At 45.9% G+C, this 21,742-nt stretch overlaps 2 protein-coding genes across 8 annotated transcripts; one reads left to right on the top strand and one right to left on the bottom strand.

Annotated features, from left to right (window-relative positions):
* Positions 1-2,968: 2,968 nt before the first annotated feature.
* On the top strand, positions 2,969-15,393 carry CLDN9 (claudin 9). Of its 7 annotated transcripts, none has more exons than XM_074196931.1 (5): positions 2,969-3,498; positions 6,809-6,888; positions 6,971-7,579; positions 9,539-9,631; positions 13,086-15,393. In XM_074196931.1, exon 5 carries the CDS (start codon positions 13,665-13,667, stop codon positions 14,307-14,309), a length of 645 nt encoding a protein of 214 aa, XP_074053032.1. In that variant the 5' UTR covers positions 2,969-3,498; positions 6,809-6,888; positions 6,971-7,579; positions 9,539-9,631; positions 13,086-13,664; the 3' UTR covers positions 14,310-15,393. The 7 variants fall into 7 exon arrangements, with proteins under 7 accessions (XP_074053032.1, XP_074053031.1, XP_074053029.1 ...); XM_074196930.1 differs by adding an exon at positions 7,960-8,066 and having other exon boundaries at positions 2,969-6,888; positions 9,570-9,631; XM_074196928.1 differs by adding an exon at positions 7,960-8,066 and having other exon boundaries at positions 2,969-6,888.
* Positions 15,394-15,866: 473 nt separating this feature from the next.
* Positions 15,867-21,639, bottom strand: CLDN6 (claudin 6). The gene is made up of 2 exons (XM_074195988.1): positions 21,205-21,639; positions 15,867-17,207 (listed from the first exon to the last, which is right to left on the bottom strand). Exon 2 carries the CDS (start codon positions 17,184-17,186, stop codon positions 16,518-16,520), a length of 669 nt encoding a protein of 222 aa, XP_074052089.1. The 5' UTR covers positions 17,187-17,207; positions 21,205-21,639; the 3' UTR covers positions 15,867-16,517.
* Between the last annotated feature and the right edge of the window lie 103 nt (positions 21,640-21,742).

The following is a 21,742-nucleotide window of genomic DNA, read 5'->3' as shown; positions in this document are numbered from 1 at the left end:
ATTCACCTCTCATCATCTCCCTTGCTCTTTCTGTCTTTTCCTGCCTTTCAGGTGTCTATGGTCAATTAAGACCAGAACCAGTCCCTGGGACTTATGGTAAGTGAGAGGACCTTGTTTAAGAGAGAAACCTTAGGGGCAGCTAGGTGGTGCAGTGGATAGAGCACTGGCCTTGGAGTCAGGAGTACCTGAGTTCAAATGTGACCTCAGACACTTAATAATTACCTAGCTCTGTGGCCTTGGGCAAGCCACTTAACCCCATTACCTTGCAAAAACTATATAAAAAAAAATCCTGAATCAGGCATCAGAAAAGAAGGTTTTTAGCTCTCCCGCTAATTATCAGGATGTGTAAACCAATCCATGTCCCTTTTCTCTGTGAGTTTCAGTTTCCCCCTCAGTACAAAGAAGGGTTTGGACTCTAAGGTTTCCTCAAAGTTTAATAATCTACTAAACTTGATGGAAACTATACTGTAATGTATAGAAGAGGTCCAGAAAGAGTAAGATACTTTTTGAGTGCCCTCCCCTTGGAAATGTCAAGGGATAGCTAACACTGCTCATTTGGTGACTGCCTGCTGACCCCTTATGAGGAGATTTCTCAGGGCCCACATCCTAATCTGGGATCTTAAAATATGGCTAAGGATTTGGAAAACAAGAAAAAAGGGTATCTGGATAAGGGGAAGAAATATGTGGGGATTCTCTACTGACTAGAGGTTGTCTATCTTCAATTTAGGTGGGCCGGATGCAAAGCACTTCAATGGTTTCCTGGGAAATGGATATGGAGGTGAGTGAGACTTCTTCAGGGATAAATGGTGCCCTTCCCTAACTTTTAGCACCACTGACCAGGGCCAGGTCAATGATTATATAAAAGAGCTATGGAAATCATCCTCCATCCCAAAGAGCTCCCACACCCTACAGGAATTCCACCATTCATCTTTATGGAGTTATTCATTTCGAGGTTAAGGACCAATGCTGCCTTAAACTTCCTCCACCTTTGCAGGTCCCTGTCCTCCAGGAAAATGTTGAGCCCAAAGGGATCCCTCCAACATCTCCCAGGTGAAGATCTTCAGGGGAGCTGGGAGCCAAAGCCAGGCCACCTTACTGCTGTCGGGCTTTTTGGAAAAAAGAGTCCCTTTGGGAAGGAGTCTCTCCTCTGCCCCAGGAGGGTCCTTCTTTGGTCCCTTATCCCAGTTGTAAACGGGGCTCCTCATGACAGAGAGGAGGAGGATGTCCCCAGACTGTTAATAAAAAGCTTCAATTCTCAAGTTTGACTCTGGTATTCAATGTGTTGATCTGGGGGCTGTATGACAACAGGTAGAATTTGGTCTTTTACCTCCAAATCCCCTTTTGAATGACACAGTTAAGGTTCAAGTTTACTTCCTTTATGAAGCTTTTCTTGATAGCTCAATAGAGTGATCTCTCTTCTTATAATACTTTAATGCCCTTTGTTGGTGGTCTCATTTAACTTTATATTTTCTCTTGCTCCACAGTTAAGAGGAACTTAACCCAACAATCCATCTTATCCCCATTATCAGATGGCAAACTCCTTGAGAATAGAAAGGTCACTTCATTTCGCAGCAAACATCTAATTAGGTGTTTGACTTGTTCTAGACCCAGAGCATCCAAAGACAAAATTAAAAAGCAGTCCAAACAGAACTCAGAGAGCTCACACTCTCTTGGGAAGACACATTTACTCCTCCTTAGGACTCAATTTCCTCATTTGTACAATGAGGAAGTTGGGCTAGATGAGCTCTAAGTTTCCTTGTTGTTGCTCAGTCCTCTCCAACTCCTTGTGACCCTGTGGACCACAAAGCCTTGTCTTCTGGCTAAGAAGTGAGTGTCTTTTCTTGGCAAAGATATTGGAGTGGTTTACCATTTCCTTCTGGAGTAAAGCAAACAGGTTAAGTGACTTGCCCAGGGTCACTCAGCTAATAAGTGTTGGAGGCAGGATTTAAACTCAGGTCTCCCTGACTCCAATAAGGACTGTGCTTTATCTCATCTTTGTATCTAACCCTGCAGCAACACCAGAACTGAGTAACTGGTGATTATAACAAAGTAGAACGTTGCTTTGAATCGGAGGAACATTTCCTGGGGCATTTGTAGGACGTTCCTAGCCCAGGTGAGAAGGGATGATGACCTAGACAAAGATGGTGCAGATGGAGACGGCAGCCCCGGGAGTGGGGGGTGGATCCTTCCATTGAATGGAGAACCTGCAATGCTCATCCATCAAAGAAGATTAAGAAGGCTGGGGGGGGGGAACCTGCTGTTTACCTCAGCTCTCGGGTCCTGCCAGCTCCACAGAGAGGCCCCTGCCCGGAGGGGGTGGGACAGGATGGGAAGGAGGCGGGGCTCCTTTTGACGGGCTGCCCCAGTTTGGACCGGCTTGGGTGGTTGCCATGACTCCGACCGGGCGGCCCGCCCGTCATTGGTCCGCGGACACGTGGTTTGCGGAGGCCCGCGCCCCGATTGGCCAAGATTCGAAGGGGTGGGGAGGCGGCGGCGGGGGCGTGCGGGGCTCGGCGGGGGCGCGCTCGGCTCCCTGGGCCCCGGGTGTGCGCCGCTCGCGGCCCGGCCCCGGGCTCGGAGACCCTGGCGGCGCTGCTGCCCGGCCCGCGCCCGCGCCCGCGCCCGCGCCCCCGCCCGTCCCGGGCGCGGCTCTCCCGGGCCCTTCCCGAGCCTCAGCCGCCTCCCCACCTGCCGCTGCCCGGCCTGCCCGCGGGCCTGCCCCCGGGGCCGCCGCCCGCCCCGGCCCCGGCCGAGCGGCCGCTGCTGCCCGAGCTGCCGGTGCGGCCGGCGCCGCTGTCCCCCCGCGGCCCGCCCGGCGCCTACGTGGCGCTGCCGCCGCTGCCCGCCGAGGCGCCCGCGCTGCCCCTGCCCCCGCCGCCCGCGCTGTCCGGCCTGCCCCGCCTGCCCCGCGGGCCCCTGGCCGCCCCCTCCCACCTGCCGCTGCCGCCGCTGCCCCCGGCGGCCGAAGGGCCCGGGCTGGCGGCGCGCCCCCCGCCCGCGCAGCTGCTGCCCCCGCTGCCCACGCGGCCCACCTTTCTGCGCCTCCTGGCCCCGCCGCCCGCCAGCTGCCCCGCGCTGCCGCGCCTGCCCCTGGAGCCCTTGCCCGTGGCCGCCCACCCCGCGGAGCACCGCCCGCTGCCGGCCTTCCCCGCGGACCCCCGCCCGCCGCCGGCCTTCCCCGCGGACCCCCGCCCGCCGCCGGCCTTCCCCGCGGACCCCTCCCCGCCCCGCTCCCTCCGGGCCTCGCCCAGCGCCTGGCCGGAGAGGGCGGCCGTGCAGAAGAGCAGCCGCTGACCGCGGGGCTCCGCGCCCCGGCCTCGCCCCGGCCCCTCTGGCGGGTCTCCCGGGGGCCGGGCCCCGCGTCTGGGGAGGGCGTGCGGCTGCGCCGGCCTCCGCCCGCTCCGAAGCCTTGTCTTCTGGCTCAGGAATCCGAAGTGGGCCGGACTGGCACTGAGCTGGCCCGACCCTTCCCCTGTGTGAGGCTCCCCTCTGTGCGTTGTGAGTAAGACGGGGTCCGCCAGGAGCTTGAGGACTCTTTTCTCACGCAGTGTTCTGTTCACAATCTTTGAATTGATGAGGAAAACGCCTTCTTAAAGGAATTTTTTTCTAAGCATTTAGGACAGGTTCATCAAAATAATCTTGCTAGATTGGAAAGATTTTTATAATACAGTTGACAGTAAAGAGAATATACTCCTATTTCAGCAAGATTGTTGAGAATTATAATATCCTTAGGAACAGGTTGGAATACTGTAGCATGTAAGACCTTTACAATTAGGTGAATAATTAGTCTAAAAGAGGTGGTTGAAGTATCACTATAAAATGAAGGTATTTATCTAAACGCTTTCGAGGTCCCTTGCGTTCTACATCCAAACTGTGGTATCCGACATCAGCCTGGAGAGACCGATAAAGTGAAATACCCTATAGTTCTGATTTAGACTTGTTTTTAACATTTTTATCTGTCAGCTAGAGGCAAGAAGCTTGGATATTTAATCCATTTCTTATAGAACTAGAATTGAAAAATACCTAGCATGTTAAACGGGAGGGGTCCTATCTAATAAAAGAAAATGCAATTTTAAATACATGCAGAGTGTTATGCTGGGTTCAAAAAGAAATTCAACCGTACCAGGACAGAATGGGTGCAAGGTAGTTGGATAATTCATGTGAGAAAGATTTGAGAATTTTAGCAGACCACAAGTTCAATGTGAATCATCGGTGTGATTGATACCTAAAGGAAATAAGGCAGCAGAGGCTACCTTTTGGAATCTGGGTGCCCAGAAAATGAAATAAGTCACTGAGTTAAAGCTGAAAGACAGATTACGAAAAGGAAATATTTGCTCTCTGAGGCCTGCCTTTAAATCTTGGTTGTGACCCTTTATTTATTAGCTGTAGATAACCTTGAACAAGGGCCTCTACCCCCTCCGAGCTTCAGGTTTTTTTTTTCATTTATTCTCATAAAAAAAGTACATTGTAACCCTTAGACTGCTGTGTGATTACAAGTTGTTTTTGTCTTCAAGCAATGTGCCCTAATTAGCCTACACCTAGAGTATTGTGTTTAGTTTTGGATAACACCTTTCAAGAGGAATGGTAACACGTTGGAGTGTGTCCAGAAGAGGGCATCCAGGATGGTGAGACTCAAAACTATTCCTTATAAGGATTGGTTAAAGAAACAAAATGCCTAGCTTCAAGAGGAGAAGACACTTGTAGTAGGGGTGATGATCACTGTCTTCAAGTATCTAAGGGTTTTCTTGTGGAAGGGAAAATAGAATTGTTTTGCTTAGCTCCTGAGGGAAGAATTTTTTTTTAGGTTTTACTTGTTTTGGCAAGGCAAATGGGGTTAAGTGGCTTGCCCAAGGCCACACAGCTAGGTAATTATTAAGTGTCTGAGGCCTGATTTGAACCCAGGTACTCCTGACTCCAAGGCCAGTGCTTTATCCACTGCGCCACCTAGCCACCCCCTGAGAGAAGAATTTGAGCTAGTACTAGTGTCCCAGAAACAGATTGGACTGAGGACTACTGGAATGGGCAATATGCTATGCCTCTTGGACTCTGATGCCCTTAACGTCAAGACTGGATGGTCTGTCTTTGGGGGTTCCGTAGAGGGGATTCATGCCTCAGGTAGGGGTTTTATTCAGTTCACCCATTATTTATTGACCAGGCCCTTACTATGTGCTAGACTCCAGACCTAGGACCTAATAAAACCAAACAGTCGCTGACATCAAGGAACCTATGTTAAGGGGAGGGAATAATACCAAATTAGGCAGGAAAGATAAATTGAACCAGAGGATCTCTGAGATAACTTCCAACTCAGATTCTTTGAAACAGAGCATTAAGGCCCTTTCTAATCAAACAAATTCTAAGTTCACAGAATAAAAGAAGAGCAAACATGGATTTTCAAAAAAGAGACTGCAAAAGGGAGGCTGAAAACCATCCTGGTGAATTTGACCTTTGTTCCTGATATGCTTAGCAAATTTGGAGATGACACAAAGCTAACACACTCTTGATTCCCTATTTAAAAAGCTTCCAACAAGCAACAATATGGGGCCAAGCCTAAGATAATAAAATTTAAAAGGGGGTAGTTACTCTAAAAAAGATCTGGGGTATTTGGTGAAGTCAATATTGTGCTGTGGAATGGAAAACAACAACTATGATTTTTAGTTGTATGAAGTCCAGGACTAAGGAGATGCTAGTCCCAAATATCTTCTCTGATTGGACCACCTCTGGAAGTGTTGGGTCCCTTTGAGTGCTACATTTTAGGAAGGGCATTGGTAACCTAGAGTGCAACATCGAAGTGAAGGAGTTCAAGCTCATGAAGAGCAGTTGAAGAAACTGATTTAGGGTTATCGTTATCACTGTCCTCAAGAATTTAAAGGGCTTTTTTCCTTGGCAGGAGGAATTAGACTTTTTTTGCTTGGTCCTAGAGTAGTGGTCCTACCATCCAAGTAAATGCTGTGTATAAAGCTTTGAGAGGCATCTAAAGACAATTAGAGCTTTTTTTTTTTACAAGTAGAATTTGGTTACTTCCTTCCTCAATCCTTCTTCCCCCAAGAGAGGCAGCTAGGTGTTGAAACTACTGAACCTAGAGGCCAGAAAACCTAGTTCAAATTTGGCCTCAACTGTGTAATCCTAAACAAATCACTTCATCCCCTTCTGTCTAGGTTTCCTTCCCTGTAAAAATGAGGAAAACAAGAGCACCTCCCTCCCAAGATTGTTGTAAGGATCAAATGAGATAATGTTTGTAAAGTACTTTACACATTTTAAAATGCTATATAAATTCCAGCTATTAATATTAGGGATCTTCAAAGGCTGAATAGTGGGGGGTTTTTTGATTTAGAGAATTATTCAAGTTGTATTACTCTAAAGTCCCTTCTAATTTGGAAATTCTCTGATTCTATGAAAAACTAGCCAGAACCTGGTTTTGGGGAATATCTGGACAGAGGCATTATGGAAGAAAGGAATTATGATTTGAAATAGATATTTTTACTGTAATAGTATTTTCCTTCATTTTTTTAGTCACAAATCATTTTGTAGATTATGGAAGTCATGCAAAAAAATGTCACCACATCAAGTCAGACTAGTTAATAAATCTTGGGGTTTGTAGCTTACCTATACTTTGAAGAAGGAATAGAAAAGCTATAGAATTTTTAAAAATGTCATAATTCACTAAATTTGTAAAGTTTCGTAACCTGTGTGATAGTATTCTTGAAGTTAATTTGTGAGTGAAAATGGTTTAGAAGGTCTAATTACCCATAGGGTCTGACCCAACAACATTGTGTATTAAAGGATGCATAATATAGATTTATATTTACAGGAGTAACAGATACAAGAGTGGTGATCTTACATTCCTGCTATGTGGCACCTGACTGCTATAGGGTTCTAATGTCCCAAAAGGTGAGTGTAGAAGATTTTTCTCTTTTTCTTTCCTTTGGACTTCTCTCCAAAGTAATATAAACACATTCTCTTTATTCCTCAGATGAATCCAGATCAAGTGACCAGTCAAGAGTTCTGGCTTTTCTGGAAGAAAAAGATCCCGCCTCTGATGTGATTGAGCCAGAAGATCTATTCGAAAGAAATTCAGAATCCTTGGTTTCCACCCCCTAAATTGGGGATGGCAGCTAACCCTCTGCCTGGTGGTCCTGAATTATTTCTTCCATTCCAAATCCTCTTTCTAAGCAGATGCTGCCCATGGTTTCTTTCCCCCAGATCTCTGGCCTTAGTGAAGCTTTATACCCCACCTTGAGCCAGAAATTCTGAACACCAACTGCACAGACCCAGTTGTGGGACTGTTCACTCCTTGTCTCAGTGTCTACTCCACTTGTTCCAAGTGGCACAGAACAGAAATTCAGGCAAATGTGAATCTGGTTTCACAGTTTCTGACTCTTCTAGCAAAACTGGAGAGTTTGCATAATCCAAAAGAGAGGGTTACTAGTTAACCTAGAGACCAGGTGAAGAGGCGGGACTGGGAAGGGAAGAGCTGAGGTCAAAGGTTCCGGACCAAGTGGAACCTTTAGGGAAAGAAAAGCCAGCTCAGTGAAGAATTTGAGGCAATCAGTCTACGGAGTTTCTGAGTCACCTAGGCAAGGTCAGTATTGATGCTCGGCTAAATGGAAGAAGGAAAGTATGGGGTTTTAGGTAAAGGGGATAATTAGATCACAGTATCCTTTAGCCCTTCAAAAATTGATTGGGCTGAAACTGAGATGTCCTAAGAATCTCAGCATTTCATCCAGGTTTAAAGTTAAAAGGTTAAACAGTATTTATGAAAGCCCACAGTATTCAAGTCCCTAGTATTAGACAGCATAGTTTTGCTTGTGAAGAGTTTAAAATCGAGACAGGCTCAGCCATATGAATTTCCCATTTCTTCCAGGAGCAACCCAAATTGTAACAATTTCTGTTTTTAATGTTGGATATTTGCAATGGAATAAAGTATTTGATGTTTTTGTCCATGGGCACCCTTTCCTTTAGATTGTTTAGAAATGAAAAAATCATTAAAGGCAGACTTGGGTACCAGGCACGATTGTGCAGGAGGTGGTCTGAAAAGCGTTATGTTTTCCAGTCGGGAACATCACAAAGTAAGCAGTTAATATATGTTTGCATTTAATTTGTTAATACAACTTGGTAAATCGAAAAAGACAATTCATGGCAAGCAAGATTTTCTGTCATTGAAAAACACGTCATAATAAAATGTCTTTGTTTACCACCTCCTCCATAGCAAGTTGCCTCCTAGGTCCAACTAGTACCAGCTGTGCTGCTTAATTAGAACATTGTTTGCTTGGTAGGTTAGGGTAGCTACCTGGGAGAGCCACCAAAAGAGAATTGGCATTTTGGAGATGGGTGTATGGAACACTTGAGATTTATTGGATGTTTTGAAAGAGGGTAGTTTTTTGTCATAGATGGGAATGGTCTGTTTTGTTTTGCTGCCAGTCTCATCTGAAAGCAGTAACAAGTGGAGACCTACAGGTTTCATTCCCACTTTGGGACCTGGGAATCCATTCTGCAGTAACTTCTTCCTATAGTTCTTTCCCATCTACTTCTCCCTCTGCAAAACTGGAAAACCAATCCCATCCAGAGGTCTAACCTTTCTAGTCTGCTTCATACTTCTACTCCAGATGGGAGCAGACCCACAGGAATGAATCTGTTCTTCAAAACAACCTTGGTCAGCATGGGGAACTTGTTACCTGAAGGAAGAACTAGGCCCAGTATCCTCACAGGTGTCTCAGTTTCCTCCTCTAGGAAAGTTTACTAAATAAAAGGATCCCCTCCCCCAAATCTTTACCTCTTTAGAGAGTCAGAGACCGGATAGGGGGTTGGGGACCTCCACAGTCTTTAGCATAAGTGTTAATGAGCCATTGAAATGGTAACTGGTCTGAGGGTGGCTCCCACCCCCACCATATCAATTGCATTCCATCCCCAAGCCTTTTCCTTTGTTTCAGTCCCATTCCTCTGTCCCCAGACTCAAGTTTCTGGTTTAACCCTTTCACTCTCAGAACCACGATGGGAGATTTGCCCTCTAGAGATTTGCCTTTCTAGGAAGGAAATGTCCCAACCTGGTCCCCAAGCCCTCTTTCCATTATGTATGGGAAATGGAGTGATATCGAAAAAAGCCTAGCCCAATCTGCACTGGATTGCCTTTAGCACCATTCCACTCCTTCCCCTTGCACCTTCCTAAAGACTACAAATCTTATTTCCTGACCTACCAGTTCAAATAAATGGTCTAAGCCCCAAATTACCAACTTCTTAGTTTAGCACCTCTCTCCCCCAAGCCATAAAGTTTATTGGGAAGAGTACTGGGTTAGAATCTATGGATTGAGGTTCTGTTTTCTGAGTCACAGTGGATCCTAAGTCTGTAGTCAGGAAGACCAGAATTCAAATCCAAACTAGACTTTATAGTTAATTGTTCTGTGACCCTGGGTAAATCATATGTTTGTAAAATGGGAATAACAGCATCTGACTGGGTTGTTGTGAAGATCAAATAAGATAAATCTGTAGGTTGAAGAGCTTGGCATCTAATGGGTACTATTCAAACTCTAATTCCTTTTCCTAGTTAACTTGACTTTGTGACCTCCAAACTTCAGGTTCCTCAACTGCTTAAAAAGTGAGAGAACAACACTTGCACTCCTCAACTCACTGGATTGAGGTGAGACTCAAATGAAGTGAAGTATTCAGAGTGCTCTATAAATGTCAGCTTTTATTCTCCTTTACTACCTCCCTTACTCCCTCCTTTCTCTCTAGGGGTTTTGAACTGGAGGGAGGTGGATGTCTCACCAAAGGGAGAAGAAAGGCAACCAAAATATAGGTGGAGGGGAACTTCACTTTCAATGAAGGACCATCTTGAAGGAAAATAAAGGATTCCCTGTCCTCATAGTGTAGTATATTGATTGTGAGCTACACAATATTTTAAAATAGGACTGAGTTGTTTAAGAATCCACCCTTAAAGTCATACTACCTAGGCAGGACCTGACAGAGTTTCTACTCTCTTGGGTATAATCTTAGAAAAAAATTCAGTATCACTCCACAATAGAATCCTCAGTGAATAACTTTCAGTGGAATATTACATTTAATATATTCATCTATATCCAAACCTTATTTTGTCCCATTTTGTTCTTTGTTATCAGGTACCATTTCTTAGGATCATCAAATTTAGAAAAATGAACTGCTTTACGAGCTGGATGATCTGGGTTCAAATTCTGCTTGGGCTTCTTGCTGTTTCTATGACTTTGGACAAATCACTTTAACTCTTCAGGGACTTAGTTTCCTCATCTGTACATAAAGGGATTAGAATAGATGATCCCCAAGATCCATTCAGACTAGACTAGGGAGCAAAAAAAAAAAAAAAGAATCCTATAGGGATAGCCTAGCTGAAGGTTTCAGGACTTGAGCCTGGTGGGGGAAGGAAAGGTAATATTAACAAGGGTCACTAGACTGTCTCCTAGAGCAACCAGGCAATGCAACCCTTTATCTCAAATTTCACAAACCAGTGGGACAAGATTCCTGATTTCCCTTGGAGAAAAATTCCATTGCTAGCCTTTCCAAAGGTCATCATCACTATCTGTTCCCCAAGTTCCTCACACAGCACTTAGATGAAGACCCTGTTCATCCCAACGATTTCACAAATTCCTCTTAAGACATCACTTCCACTAGAATTTTTGTTGGAATTGACCCCTCTACTCCTTTGACCTATCAGTGATGACAGAATAGTAGATCTGAATCTATAATGCAGCCCCAGAATGGTATTCTAAGTCACTTATTTTATCTATCTATCTATCCAGAATAAAAGAATTATGTTGATGAGCTGACAACCTTTTTTCTATGCATGTGACCTCTTCCATCTATGACAGAGGCAATATGGTATAATAATGGAAATATCCCTGAACCCACAGGCTCCAGGCAAGTCATTTCATTTCTGTGGTCTGTTTCCTTATTTATAAAATGAGGTTAAACTAGAGGATCTCCAGGTCCCTTCTAGCTCTGATTTATGAGACTATGTCCTTGAGTCCCTTCTAAGTTACAGGGGTCTATATTTTAAAATCCCTCTAAGCTATACATTCTAATTTTCATTTTGTAGATGCAATCCCATAATTTCTCAACCATCCCAAAACTAATTTATGGCAACACTGGAACTAGAACCCAGGTTTCCTGACTCTTGTTAAGACTATTCAGACTCCTTCACTCTCTTTTGTCTTCTTCAGCTTCACCACTTCCAAAGAATGATTTTTTTCCCCCAAGACCTTTCTTCCAACCCTTTTGTCACTTTTATCAGACCTTTTCAGCCAAGTCATAGATGGCTAACTCTTGGGAGGAGGTATCACAGTATAATAGAGAAGGCTGAGGCTTTGAGCCAGAGAACCTGTCTAGAAATTCCATCTCTGCTACTAACTACCTGTGTTATCTTAGGGCAGGGTCAATGACTTTCTGGGCTTCTTCAGTATCACAAAATTTTAGAAACAGAAGGACTCTCAAAGGCCAACCAATAACAAAATAAAAAATGTTTCTTCTCATTTATTAAGTGAGGGGCTTCCCTTCTCTTCCAGTTCCAAATCCTATATGAATATGAGTCATCTTCCAAAGAAATGCTCTTCAGAAATATTGGAGGAAAAGAGACCATGAGGTACCAGATATCAAGGAGGGATTTGAAAATTGGAGAGGAAAGGTGACGCAGGGCAGTGAGGACTCCAGGATGAAGAGTGAAGAAGGGTTAAATTAGGGTAAAGGAAAATAAGATAAACTATAAACATATATATATATATTACCTTCAAAAAACTATATTATTAGTACCATCATCATTTTATAGAAAAATTAAGACTCAAAGATTAAGTGACTCATCTGTTTTCATGCAATCATTAAGTATTAGAACTCATATTTGAACTCAGATCTTGATGTCTCTTTATAGATATGGTAGAAAATGGTATGAAGGGAGCAAGTTTCCCTTAAGCCTTTGTAGCCTTTCCTCCTAGCACCTCAGTTTTCTTCTCTCATTGGGCTCCTTTCTCTAAGTCTGACACTTCCTATGGCCTTTGCAACAAAACAAGTTTACCTGAGGCCACTGGGGAAAACAGAGGAAGAGATGGACTTCCCTTAGGGGACCAAGACAAAGTCTGAGGGTAGAGCAGTATGACATCCCCTTCCCCGTCACAGAGCTGCCCTACCCCCTCACGAACTCCTTCACAGGCTCCTTTGTCCTAGTCCCCTCCTTTCCCTATCTCTACAACAGACTCTTTGTCTCCCTGGGGAGGGAGGGGGTTGGGGTGCCAGAGACCCTGTCTGAGTAACTTCCCACAATTCAGCTGCCTAGTTCTAAAGGGGGGGGGGGAAGGGGAAGGCACACCTGAACTGCAGGTGGAGGGGACAGGCTTTCTAGGCCGTTGCCCTGGTAATGCCACCTGAGCCTGGCGCCACACACCTGTTGCCTGGGGAACAGGGCAGGCAGGGCCCCTCCCCTGGGAGATGCAAGAGCCCTTGAGCTGAGACTGAGACAGATCAGATTCCCTAGGTCCTGGGGGTGGAGGGAAACAGAAACTAGGAGAGGGGGAAAAGGGGTGTGGGGACAGAAGAGACAGAAACTGAGGGTAGGGAAGTGGAACTGGGAGATGGAGTGACAATTAACAGAAGGTAGGAGGGGGCAGCAGAGTGAAGAGGGATAGGGAAGGGTACAAGTTTCAAGAGTTGTCAAGGGATTGAAATTAGGGGGGAAATTTAGGAGTCAGAGTTTAGCATTGGAATTCAGGTTGTTTGGCCTATTGCAATGTGTTCCTCCCCCCCCCCCCCCCCCAGAAGTCAGGTTAATCTCTGACCATTTTTTCTTCCATCTATCTTTTTCTACATATCTTTGTCATTTGGTGGTTCTCTGCTTATTGCTTCCCCTTTTCTTTCCTATACTGTCACTTCATCCCATCCTTTCAGCCCCCACCCTTACCTTCACAAATGGTCCTAGAACCCACACAGTACTCCTCTGGGCACCCCCAGCTCCTCCCCACTCCCCCCCATCGTCTCCTCCTTGTTGCTGTGGTTCCCCCAATCACCAGCTCCCAGACTCCCACTTCACTCCTCCCCTAGCTCCAGTTCTATAACCACCCCTACCCTTGCCCTTCCAGCTTTAAGCACTTGAAGTGAAATCCTGGGGAGAAAATTACCCAAACAAAGAATACCCTGGTTTGGAAGCAGACCCAAGGGAAGAGCTATCTGATTCTACAGAAAAAGCGTCAGAAACCTCCCTAGACTCATCCAGAGCAGTAAAAGATAGACTAAACAAGGAAGCTGAGAGCAAACTCGGAACAAAATTTGGACATTGGACAGCTTCCTGGAAAGCCAAGAGGAATAGAAGCAACTACAAAGACCTTATTATATTGGACTTTTTTGTGGGGTGACCAGGATCCCACAGGTAGGGGAAAAAGGTGGTTGACCAGATACAGGAATCAGCAATCAATAGTGAAGGATCCAGTGCAAATGGAGTTGTTTCTTAATCTGTAGAAGAAAAAAGAGCATCAAAGACTGAAGGGGTCTGACCAAGATCTGTCATTGGGAAAGTAACCCAGTCTCGGACAAGGGGATCATTGATGTAAGTGAGCCCTTCTATTCCTTTCCCATTGGGTTTTTAAGAACCTAGATTGTACTGGAAGCTTTCTGATCCCTTTCTTCCAAGTTCAACCAAGATTGAGAAGACCTGAGGGAAGATGGCTTCAGCTGGGTTGGAACTCCTGGGTCTGACTCTTGTGGTGTTGGGCTGGTTGGGGACCCTAGTGTCCTGTGCCCTGCCCCTGTGGAAGGTCACAGCCTTCATTGGCAACAGCATTGTGGTGGCCCAGGTGGTGTGGGAAGGTCTGTGGATGTCCTGCGTGGTCCAGAGCACTGGTCAGATGCAATGCAAGGTGTATGACTCTCTCCTGGCCCTGCCGCAGGACTTACAGGCAGCTCGGGCCCTGTCTGTCATTGCTCTGATGCTTGCTTTGCTGGGTCTGCTAGTAGCTATCACTGGAGCCCAGTGTACCACCTGTGTGGAAGATGAGGTGGCCAAGGCAAGGATTGTGCTGACCTCAGGAATCATCTTCCTCATCTCTGGGATCTTGGTCCTGATCCCCGTGTGCTGGACAGCCCATGCTATCATCCAGGATTTCTACAACCCCTTGGTGGCTGAAGCTCTGAAGCGGGAGTTGGGGGCTTCACTTTACTTGGGCTGGGCAGCTGCTGCTCTACTGATGTTAGGAGGTGGACTGTTGTGCTGTACCTGTCCCCCACCTCAGCCTGACCGGCCTAGGATGGGATATTCTGCTGCCTCCAGATCAGGGGCCTCCGGTCTGGATAAGCGGGATTACGTGTGAGACAGACTGACAACCAACAGTGCAGACTCCAGTCCCAACTAGGACTTTGAAAGTCACTCGAGGGCACCTAGCCCTATTCATTGGCCAGAAGTAATCCTGGCTCCAGTGCTGGACTTGGTTTACCCTAACTTTAGCTCTAAAACTTAAGCCAATCGACTATTTCAATCTTAAGAACTTTTCCCCATTTTATTAACTCTAAAGAAAATGTTGTCTTTATAGGCCCTATTTGTAACTACATCTTAATCTGCACAAGAAATCTCTGCTTCATTGTATCATCTATTGGTTTCTCATCTGCATAAAAAGACCAGTCTCAAAAGTTTAAGTGAGATCTGACTGGGAATGGGTCTCAACAAGAACCCCTTTGTTTCACTAGTCCATTAGGCTCAGATCTACCCTCTTTAAGTCCAAAGCTTTTTCCCCTTTCAGGAGCAAATTAAATCCTAGCCATCAAAATGTTCCTAAGTCTCTGCCTCCTCACTGCAAATCCCACCAGATATTTTAAAGTCCAAACCCCATAGCAGAACTTAAGTCTTACTTGGTTTCAGTCACCTGCCCCACTCTCAGCTTTGTGATCCTTTAGACCTTTGCTGGAGCTCTGTGATTTCAGAGAGAAGAGCTCTTAATGTAATCTCATGCAACCTCATGAGATAGCTAGGACAAGTATTATTTTCCCTGTTTAATAGAGAAAAACCCAGTGAGGTTAAATGATTTACCTAATGCCCCTCTAAGGCCCCAGAGGAAGAGCTAGGATTTCTAAGTCTTCTGCCTTCTCTAGGTCCACTAATTGCACACTCCCACTCTTCTGAGGCAGGTTCTAACACAATACCACTTCTAGTGGAATTCCCACGGAAAATTTAAAAAGCACTTAACATCTCTCCTCAAAACAAAGTCTTTGATATCTCAACTACATCTAGCTCTGATTCTCACATCTGTCCAGGTTCCACTCCCAGATCCACCACCAGCTTTTAGGCAAAGGATAATACCTTGCCCAAAGTCTTCAATTTCGTATCTCGTCATCTAGTTATCTGGACCAAACAGCAGCAGCTTCCAACTTTACCTAGAAACAGGAATAAAGGAAGTGTTTTGTAACTGGCCTCCATCTGATTTATATTTGTGGTTTTGGTGGGGGGGGGGTGGGTAGGGACAAAACAATACTGTTTTATTGGTAGACCTAAACCCAGTCCCAAAATACTAACCAAGGGTAATCTCTGCTTTTTTTTTCTTTTTCTTTTTTTTTAGATTTTTCAAGGCAATGGGGTTAAGTGGCTTGCCCAAGGCCACATGGCTAGGTAATTATTAAGTGTCTGAGGTCAGATTTGAACTCAGGTACTCCTGACTCCAAGGCCAGTGCTCTATCCATTGTGCCACCTAGCAGCCCCCTCTGCTTTATTTCTAATGTGAGGAGACTGGCCTTCAGACTGCATGCCTGTGGAGGTCTATTCTGACCTCCTACCATCTCAGACCTCTAAGTCCCCTTTAAGTCACCCATAGTCAAGCAGTTTCCTCATAAATAAATACTATCACCATTAAGCAAGACATACTTTATTCTCTAAAAATCTCCAACCAAGGGAAACTCCACAAAGAGACAGAAAGGGAAGGTAGCAGCATGGTGGGAGGGAAGGGAGGGTGTTTGCTAGATTCTGGATTAGGAAGAGTTTTAAAAGCAGGATGCAAGAGTCAGCAGGGAGATCCTTTCCTGCCTTCTGGGAGTCCAGAAGAATCACAGTATCACAGTTTCCATGGAGACCAAGAAAGGCTAGTGGATCTTGGTGGTTCTGTTTTCCTGGGAGCTGGGGATGGCAAGGATAGAGCAACACCGGAGAACTCTGCATTTGAGAGGGTTAGAATTCAGTCCCACACCAGAGGATTCTAGCATTTCCAGAGAAATAGCATAGATCTTTGTGGTGCCATTATCCAGAGGAAAGCTGCTGGAGCTCTTGGGCAACATCTCCATAACTCCTTATCCAAGGATATCTGGAAGCCTTTGCATCAGTAGCAGCAGTAAAGACCAGGAAGGGATGTGGAGTCATCTTCTTGGTTCAGTCACCCAAGGGGTTTAAAAAAAACAAAAAAGAAAAAAACCAAAAATCTCAAGACTGACAAGGGTCACCTATAGATTCGTCTTGAGAGGGAAGCAGGGGAAAGAGGACCTCCCTTACCTTAGGGAGTCATTTGTTGCCCTTCCTTCCCCTCTCCTTCCTTCCATATTCACACATAATTCTTGGTTGGGTATTCAGAAGGACCTCGGGGGCCCCCTGCGGGAGGAGCAGAAGCAGAGTATCGAGCCACATAATGGCTTGTACCCCTTGAGCTCCCCGAGGGGCAAGTGCAGCATAATAAGCCCCCACCTAGTAGAAAAAGGCCTGCACCTGCCCAGCCTACATATAGGCTGTGCCCCAATTCCCGTTTCTGAGCCTCAGCCACCGCAGGGTTGTAGAAGTCCCTGATGATCACGTGGGCAGTCCAGCACAGAGGAATCAGGAGCAGGATAGCTGAGATGATGAAAATGATCCCTGAAGTCAGCACTAGGCGAGCCTTTGGCTCCTCGTCTTCAATACACGTGGTACACTTGGCCCCAGCAAGGTAGATCAGCAGGCCCACCAGACCCAATAGCAGAGTGATGATAGTGAGGGCTCTAGCAGCTTGCAGGTCTTGAGGCAGGGCCAGCATGGAATCATACACCTTACATTGCATCTGGCCAGTGCTCTGGACCACACAAGTCATCCAGAGGCCTTCCCATATCACCTGGGCCACTACGATGTTATTACCAATGAAAGCTGTGATTCTCCACATGGGCAAGGCACAGGACACTATAGATGCTACCCAGCCCAGTAATGAAAGGATCATGCCCAGGATCTGGAGGCCGGCAGAAGCCATGATTGGTGGCTTAGAGAAGACCTGTAAGAGTGGGAAAAAAAGAAACAGCTTTATCCTCTTTGGCCTAATTCTGAAACAATCCCAAAGAATTCACATTTAGGTTAGTCAGTGGCTTCTATCTCTTTCATTAACAAGGGGTCCTTAATAGCTAATTCTGACTGCTGGATACAGTCTCCTATTATATAGTACAATGATTGGATGTTAGTCCTCCATCTACCAAGAATTAACTAGCTGTGTGACCTTAAGCAATTAACTTCTTTGAATTTCAAATTCCTCCATGTTAAGAGGGTTGTCAAATCTCAGAATACCTATACTAGACTAGACTTTTGAAAATTGGAAAATTCATCAACTGGAAGCTCAATGCAGGAATAGCAGAGAATTAGTTGCAGGTTTTAATATTATTAGCTTTATCACATCAATGAATTTTCCTCTTCAAAAAACTCCTCGATTAGCCTCTCCTTTCAAATTTGATCCCAAATCCTGAGTGAACACGTCTATCTATTATAGATTCCCACTGCGGCCCCAAGACTGCACTCAAACTAATTATTTCCCCTAGTCTTTATTGATGAAAGATCCAGTGAAATTTGGGTTACAGTTTTACCCTTTGGGCTAGTCTCTTCTTTGGGGACCTCAATTTTCTCCTCTGAAAAACTAGAGGATTAAATTCCTAAAATATCTTCTTATTTTGAAGTGCTATAATTAAAATTTTACTTCATTTGTACCTCCCTCAATCTAAGATCCGGTCACTACTATTCCCTTTCCTCACAAGAGACTTAAGAATTAATTTGTCTTACATAGCCAGTACTAAGTGTTGCACCAATTTTTTTTTGGGGGGGGGTCTAAATAAATCTAGGATAGGAATGGCCAGTGGAGAAGGAAATCAAATTCCACCTTTTATCCTCTATATTCCTTCCCAAAATAGATTCTCACAGTTGGAAAGGCCCTAGGAGGTCATCTTGCTCAACCTCCCACCCCCCTGCTGGAATCCCTTCCACAATAGGCCTGACAGCCAGTTAGCTTCTTTGTGGGTATCTCCAGTATTGCTAAATCACAAGGCTTCACTCTGCTGCTGCTCCCCAGACTCATCCTCGATTCTGCCCATCCTAATTTTACCCATCAGAGCCACAGATTATGATATATATTGAGCTCGTAGTCACTAACAGCTCAGCTCAGGTAATTTCCCAAATGAACTACAATCCAAACCAATTCCCCTCATACTGTATGGGTATGTATATGAATATATTTTTACATGTGTGTATATGCACAACAGTTTTTAAAAAAAATAAATATTCAGTATTTTCGGACCTAAGCTATAGGTGGCAGTTCTCTACCTTCCCAGCTGAGTCATCATTGATTCTCAGCATTTTCATTCCCTCTTAAGAAGAGAGAGCATTGATTCCTTCACTTTGAGCTAGATTTAGAACAGGTAACAAAACATTCTCAAAAATCTCCCACAGAGTTCACCCTAGGGCAGAACTTGGTCACTCCCAGGTCCACAGCTTAATTGACTTTATCTACTAAGAAAGACCTCCCTCAATGCCCCCTCCCCCACCCCCAACAAGTTTCTCCTTTCACAAACAAGTGCCTCCTCCCCCACCCCCAATCCTAAAGAAGTTTCGGATCAAATCACTTCTCTACTCAATAACTTCAAAGGCTCCCTACAGCCTCCAGGATAAAGCTCAAATGCCTTAGGTCTTAGATTCCCATACCCAAGGGCCACCACAGCAGCCCCTAGCCCCTCCTCTACTAGCCCAATTCCTTCATCGGTTTACAAAGTTCCTACTAAGTGTGCCAAAACTCCAGTTTAAGGCAGGGGACCTCCAAAGATTAAATACTTGGTTTCAGTCCTCCAGGGAATTTTAAATCTGCCCCACCTCCCCAAGGCTCCCAGTTCAAGGAATGTCATTCCCCTCCCCCAATTCTACCTGCAGAGTCACTGTAAGGTGGTAATAAGAAAAAAAAATGAAATTGGAGTCAAATGATTAACAAGTTCCTTAGACATTTTCTCTTTAGAACTCCCTTCCGAAACAGAGGCAGTGAGCTGAGCTCTAAATCCCCTCTAGCTCAAAATATTATATTAAGTCCCTTTCAGGCTACTTCAGGTATTAACTCCCTGGCTATGAAGTCACCCTGGATCCCCAAAAGTGAGCCTTCCCTTTTTTCCTGAAACTTTATTCCAAATCATATCATCTCTTGTGCCACCACAATTCGCCCTTTTTTATCAGGTGTCTTCCTTCTTCAATCCTTCTCCCAAATTAATATCTGATAATATCACTTCCTTCTTCAAAAATCTTCAATGGCTTCCCCATTGCTTCCAGCACTGCCAGACAAACAAGTACTTTTACACTGACTGGCTGGCTCCCAAGCTTGAAATCCACTTTCCTCTCCAACTCTCAGGATCCTTAATTTCTTTTAAAAATGGTAAACTGCTGAAGGGGTGGGTGGGGAGGAGATGAGGAAACTGATAAGAGGAAACCTTTTTCAGATCCTTAATTATTAGAACTCCTCCTCAAATAACTTAGATTTTACCTAACAGTTGAATTCCAGACCTTAAGAACAGGAATTCAAATTAAGAGTGGGGACTGAAAAAGCTTAGATGAAATTACAGAGCTTTCCCTTTTTCAAGCTTCTACTGACGCCCTTACACGTGGTAGGGATGTTGACACTTGTTGAATATTGTGGAATAAAAACTTGTCTCCCTTTTTTCCTCCCCAAACTTCCCATCCCCCACCCCCAACTGGAGTTACTTAGCCTTTGACATAAAATTCACATTTGAAGGAAGACTTAATCGATCCCTAAACTGTAGGATAAATCTTCTGGGATTTTATAAAGAAGGAATTAAAGCTGGAATTTGAATCTAGGAACGTTTCCTGGACCAGGTTTCTTTCCACTATACACTGATATCTTTCTAGCTGAAAAATGAAAGATTCAGTTCCACAGCCAGAGCTCCAAGATTCTGTTAAAGTTCAACCCAAATATGAACTCTTAAAGGTATTCTGGGTGATTCTCCCAATTGCTAATGCCTAAGATTACTTGGCATTTACTCTATTGCTGTATTGTCTCTGATAGAACTAAAATGCCTTGATTTTTTATGTTTTATTTTTGTTGTTGCACCCGCAGTGCTTGGCACATTTGATAAGTTCAGTAGATTCTTTGCCCCGGGGATTCCCTAGGTATCGGGCCTTGGACAAACTGCTGGTTCCATTTGGGCCTCAGTTTCCTCATCTATAAAATGAGGCAATCATACCAGGGCGTCACCAGTACAATTCAACAAACACTAATTCCAAGATAACTAAAAGATCCTACTCTATCTACACTTACTCCAAATACACCCGAGACTGGCCCTGGTCTTGGGATAGCTCCTTGAGAGCCGAGTTTCCCTCCCGGGAAGTTTCCCTCCCCCTGCCCCCGAGAGAAAGGATCAACCCCGAGGGAAGTCATCAGGTGGCTTTACGGGGTCAGGTGTGGAAGGGGGTCCGGATTAGGGGAAGGGGAGTTGGCCGACCCTTCTACTCCACGGGGGTCGGAAGGGGCGGGCCCCAGGCCAGAGCACAAGGACATTCACCAGCGGGAAGAGTGGCTCCGATGGCAGGGTAGGGGGTGTGGGGTGGTGCTAATGGGTCCGGGCCTTTTGTCCCGAGAGGGGGAGGGGAAGGTTGATTTTTCTAGAAATTTAGAGCAAAGCTGAGCACCTTTCTAGGAAACCCAAGGACCCCCCTGGGAGGTTCGGCCTTACCCTTCGGGGCCTGGGAATCCGAACCGTCTAGTTCTACTTTTACTGGATGCCCTCGAAGACTCGTAAAACTGACTCTTCTAGGACCCGAGCCCCAACCCCAAATGTCTGACTCTTCAAACCGAGGACCAAGTCTTGGATTCCAGATTTGAAGCTCCTTCATTGGAGCCGAATAAAGTATCTGTTCTAAGGCTGAACCCTCAGCGTTTAAGTCCTAGTCTTGGGGGGGGGCAGGGGAGTGTAACCCACTTTCTGGTGGGAAAAGGGTCAAAGCCCCAGACTCACCTGCTTCAGAAAGAAACCTGTGCAGCCCGAGATCAGGGAAGAGTATGGGGAAAGGGGGCGGAGGCGGGGGTCTTAAAGAGGCCGCTAATGCCCCCGTGACGTCACGGGCGACCCGCCTCCCCAGGGAGGGGCAGAGACCCCTGCCCAGCACTCAAGCATCTGGGCTTCCTGAGAGATGAGGGTCAGTGATGGGAGAGCAGAGCTTTGGCACCTCGGAGTGCCGAGGAGCTTCACTTCAAGCGAAGAAGAGGGGACTGGAAAAAGATGCCCCCGGGCATGGGGTGCCCCGGGATGCCTAGGTCTGGGAGGCGAAGGCTTTGGCTGGGGAGTCGCAGCTTTCGGGGAGTGGGCCCCCAGCGACTAGAAGGGCTGAACCGAATGGCTGAGCCTGGGAAGGAGCAGAAACTCTGGGGCTCCCGATTCACCTGGGCTCGGGGCAGGGGTCGCGGGCCGGGGCAGGGTGGACTGGCTGATGGGGGGCCTGACCGCCACCCCTGGAGGCGGGGTCCGGCCTGGGCCCGCCCCGGATAGGGTGGGC

Source organism: Macrotis lagotis, chromosome 8 (assembly GCF_037893015.1).
Source record: "Macrotis lagotis isolate mMagLag1 chromosome 8, bilby.v1.9.chrom.fasta, whole genome shotgun sequence".
In the NCBI taxonomy this organism is placed as follows: Eukaryota; Metazoa; Chordata; class Mammalia; order Peramelemorphia; family Peramelidae; genus Macrotis; species Macrotis lagotis.
Note: the sequence above shows the minus strand (reverse complement) of the source record. Positions and strands in the feature narration are given on the sequence as shown.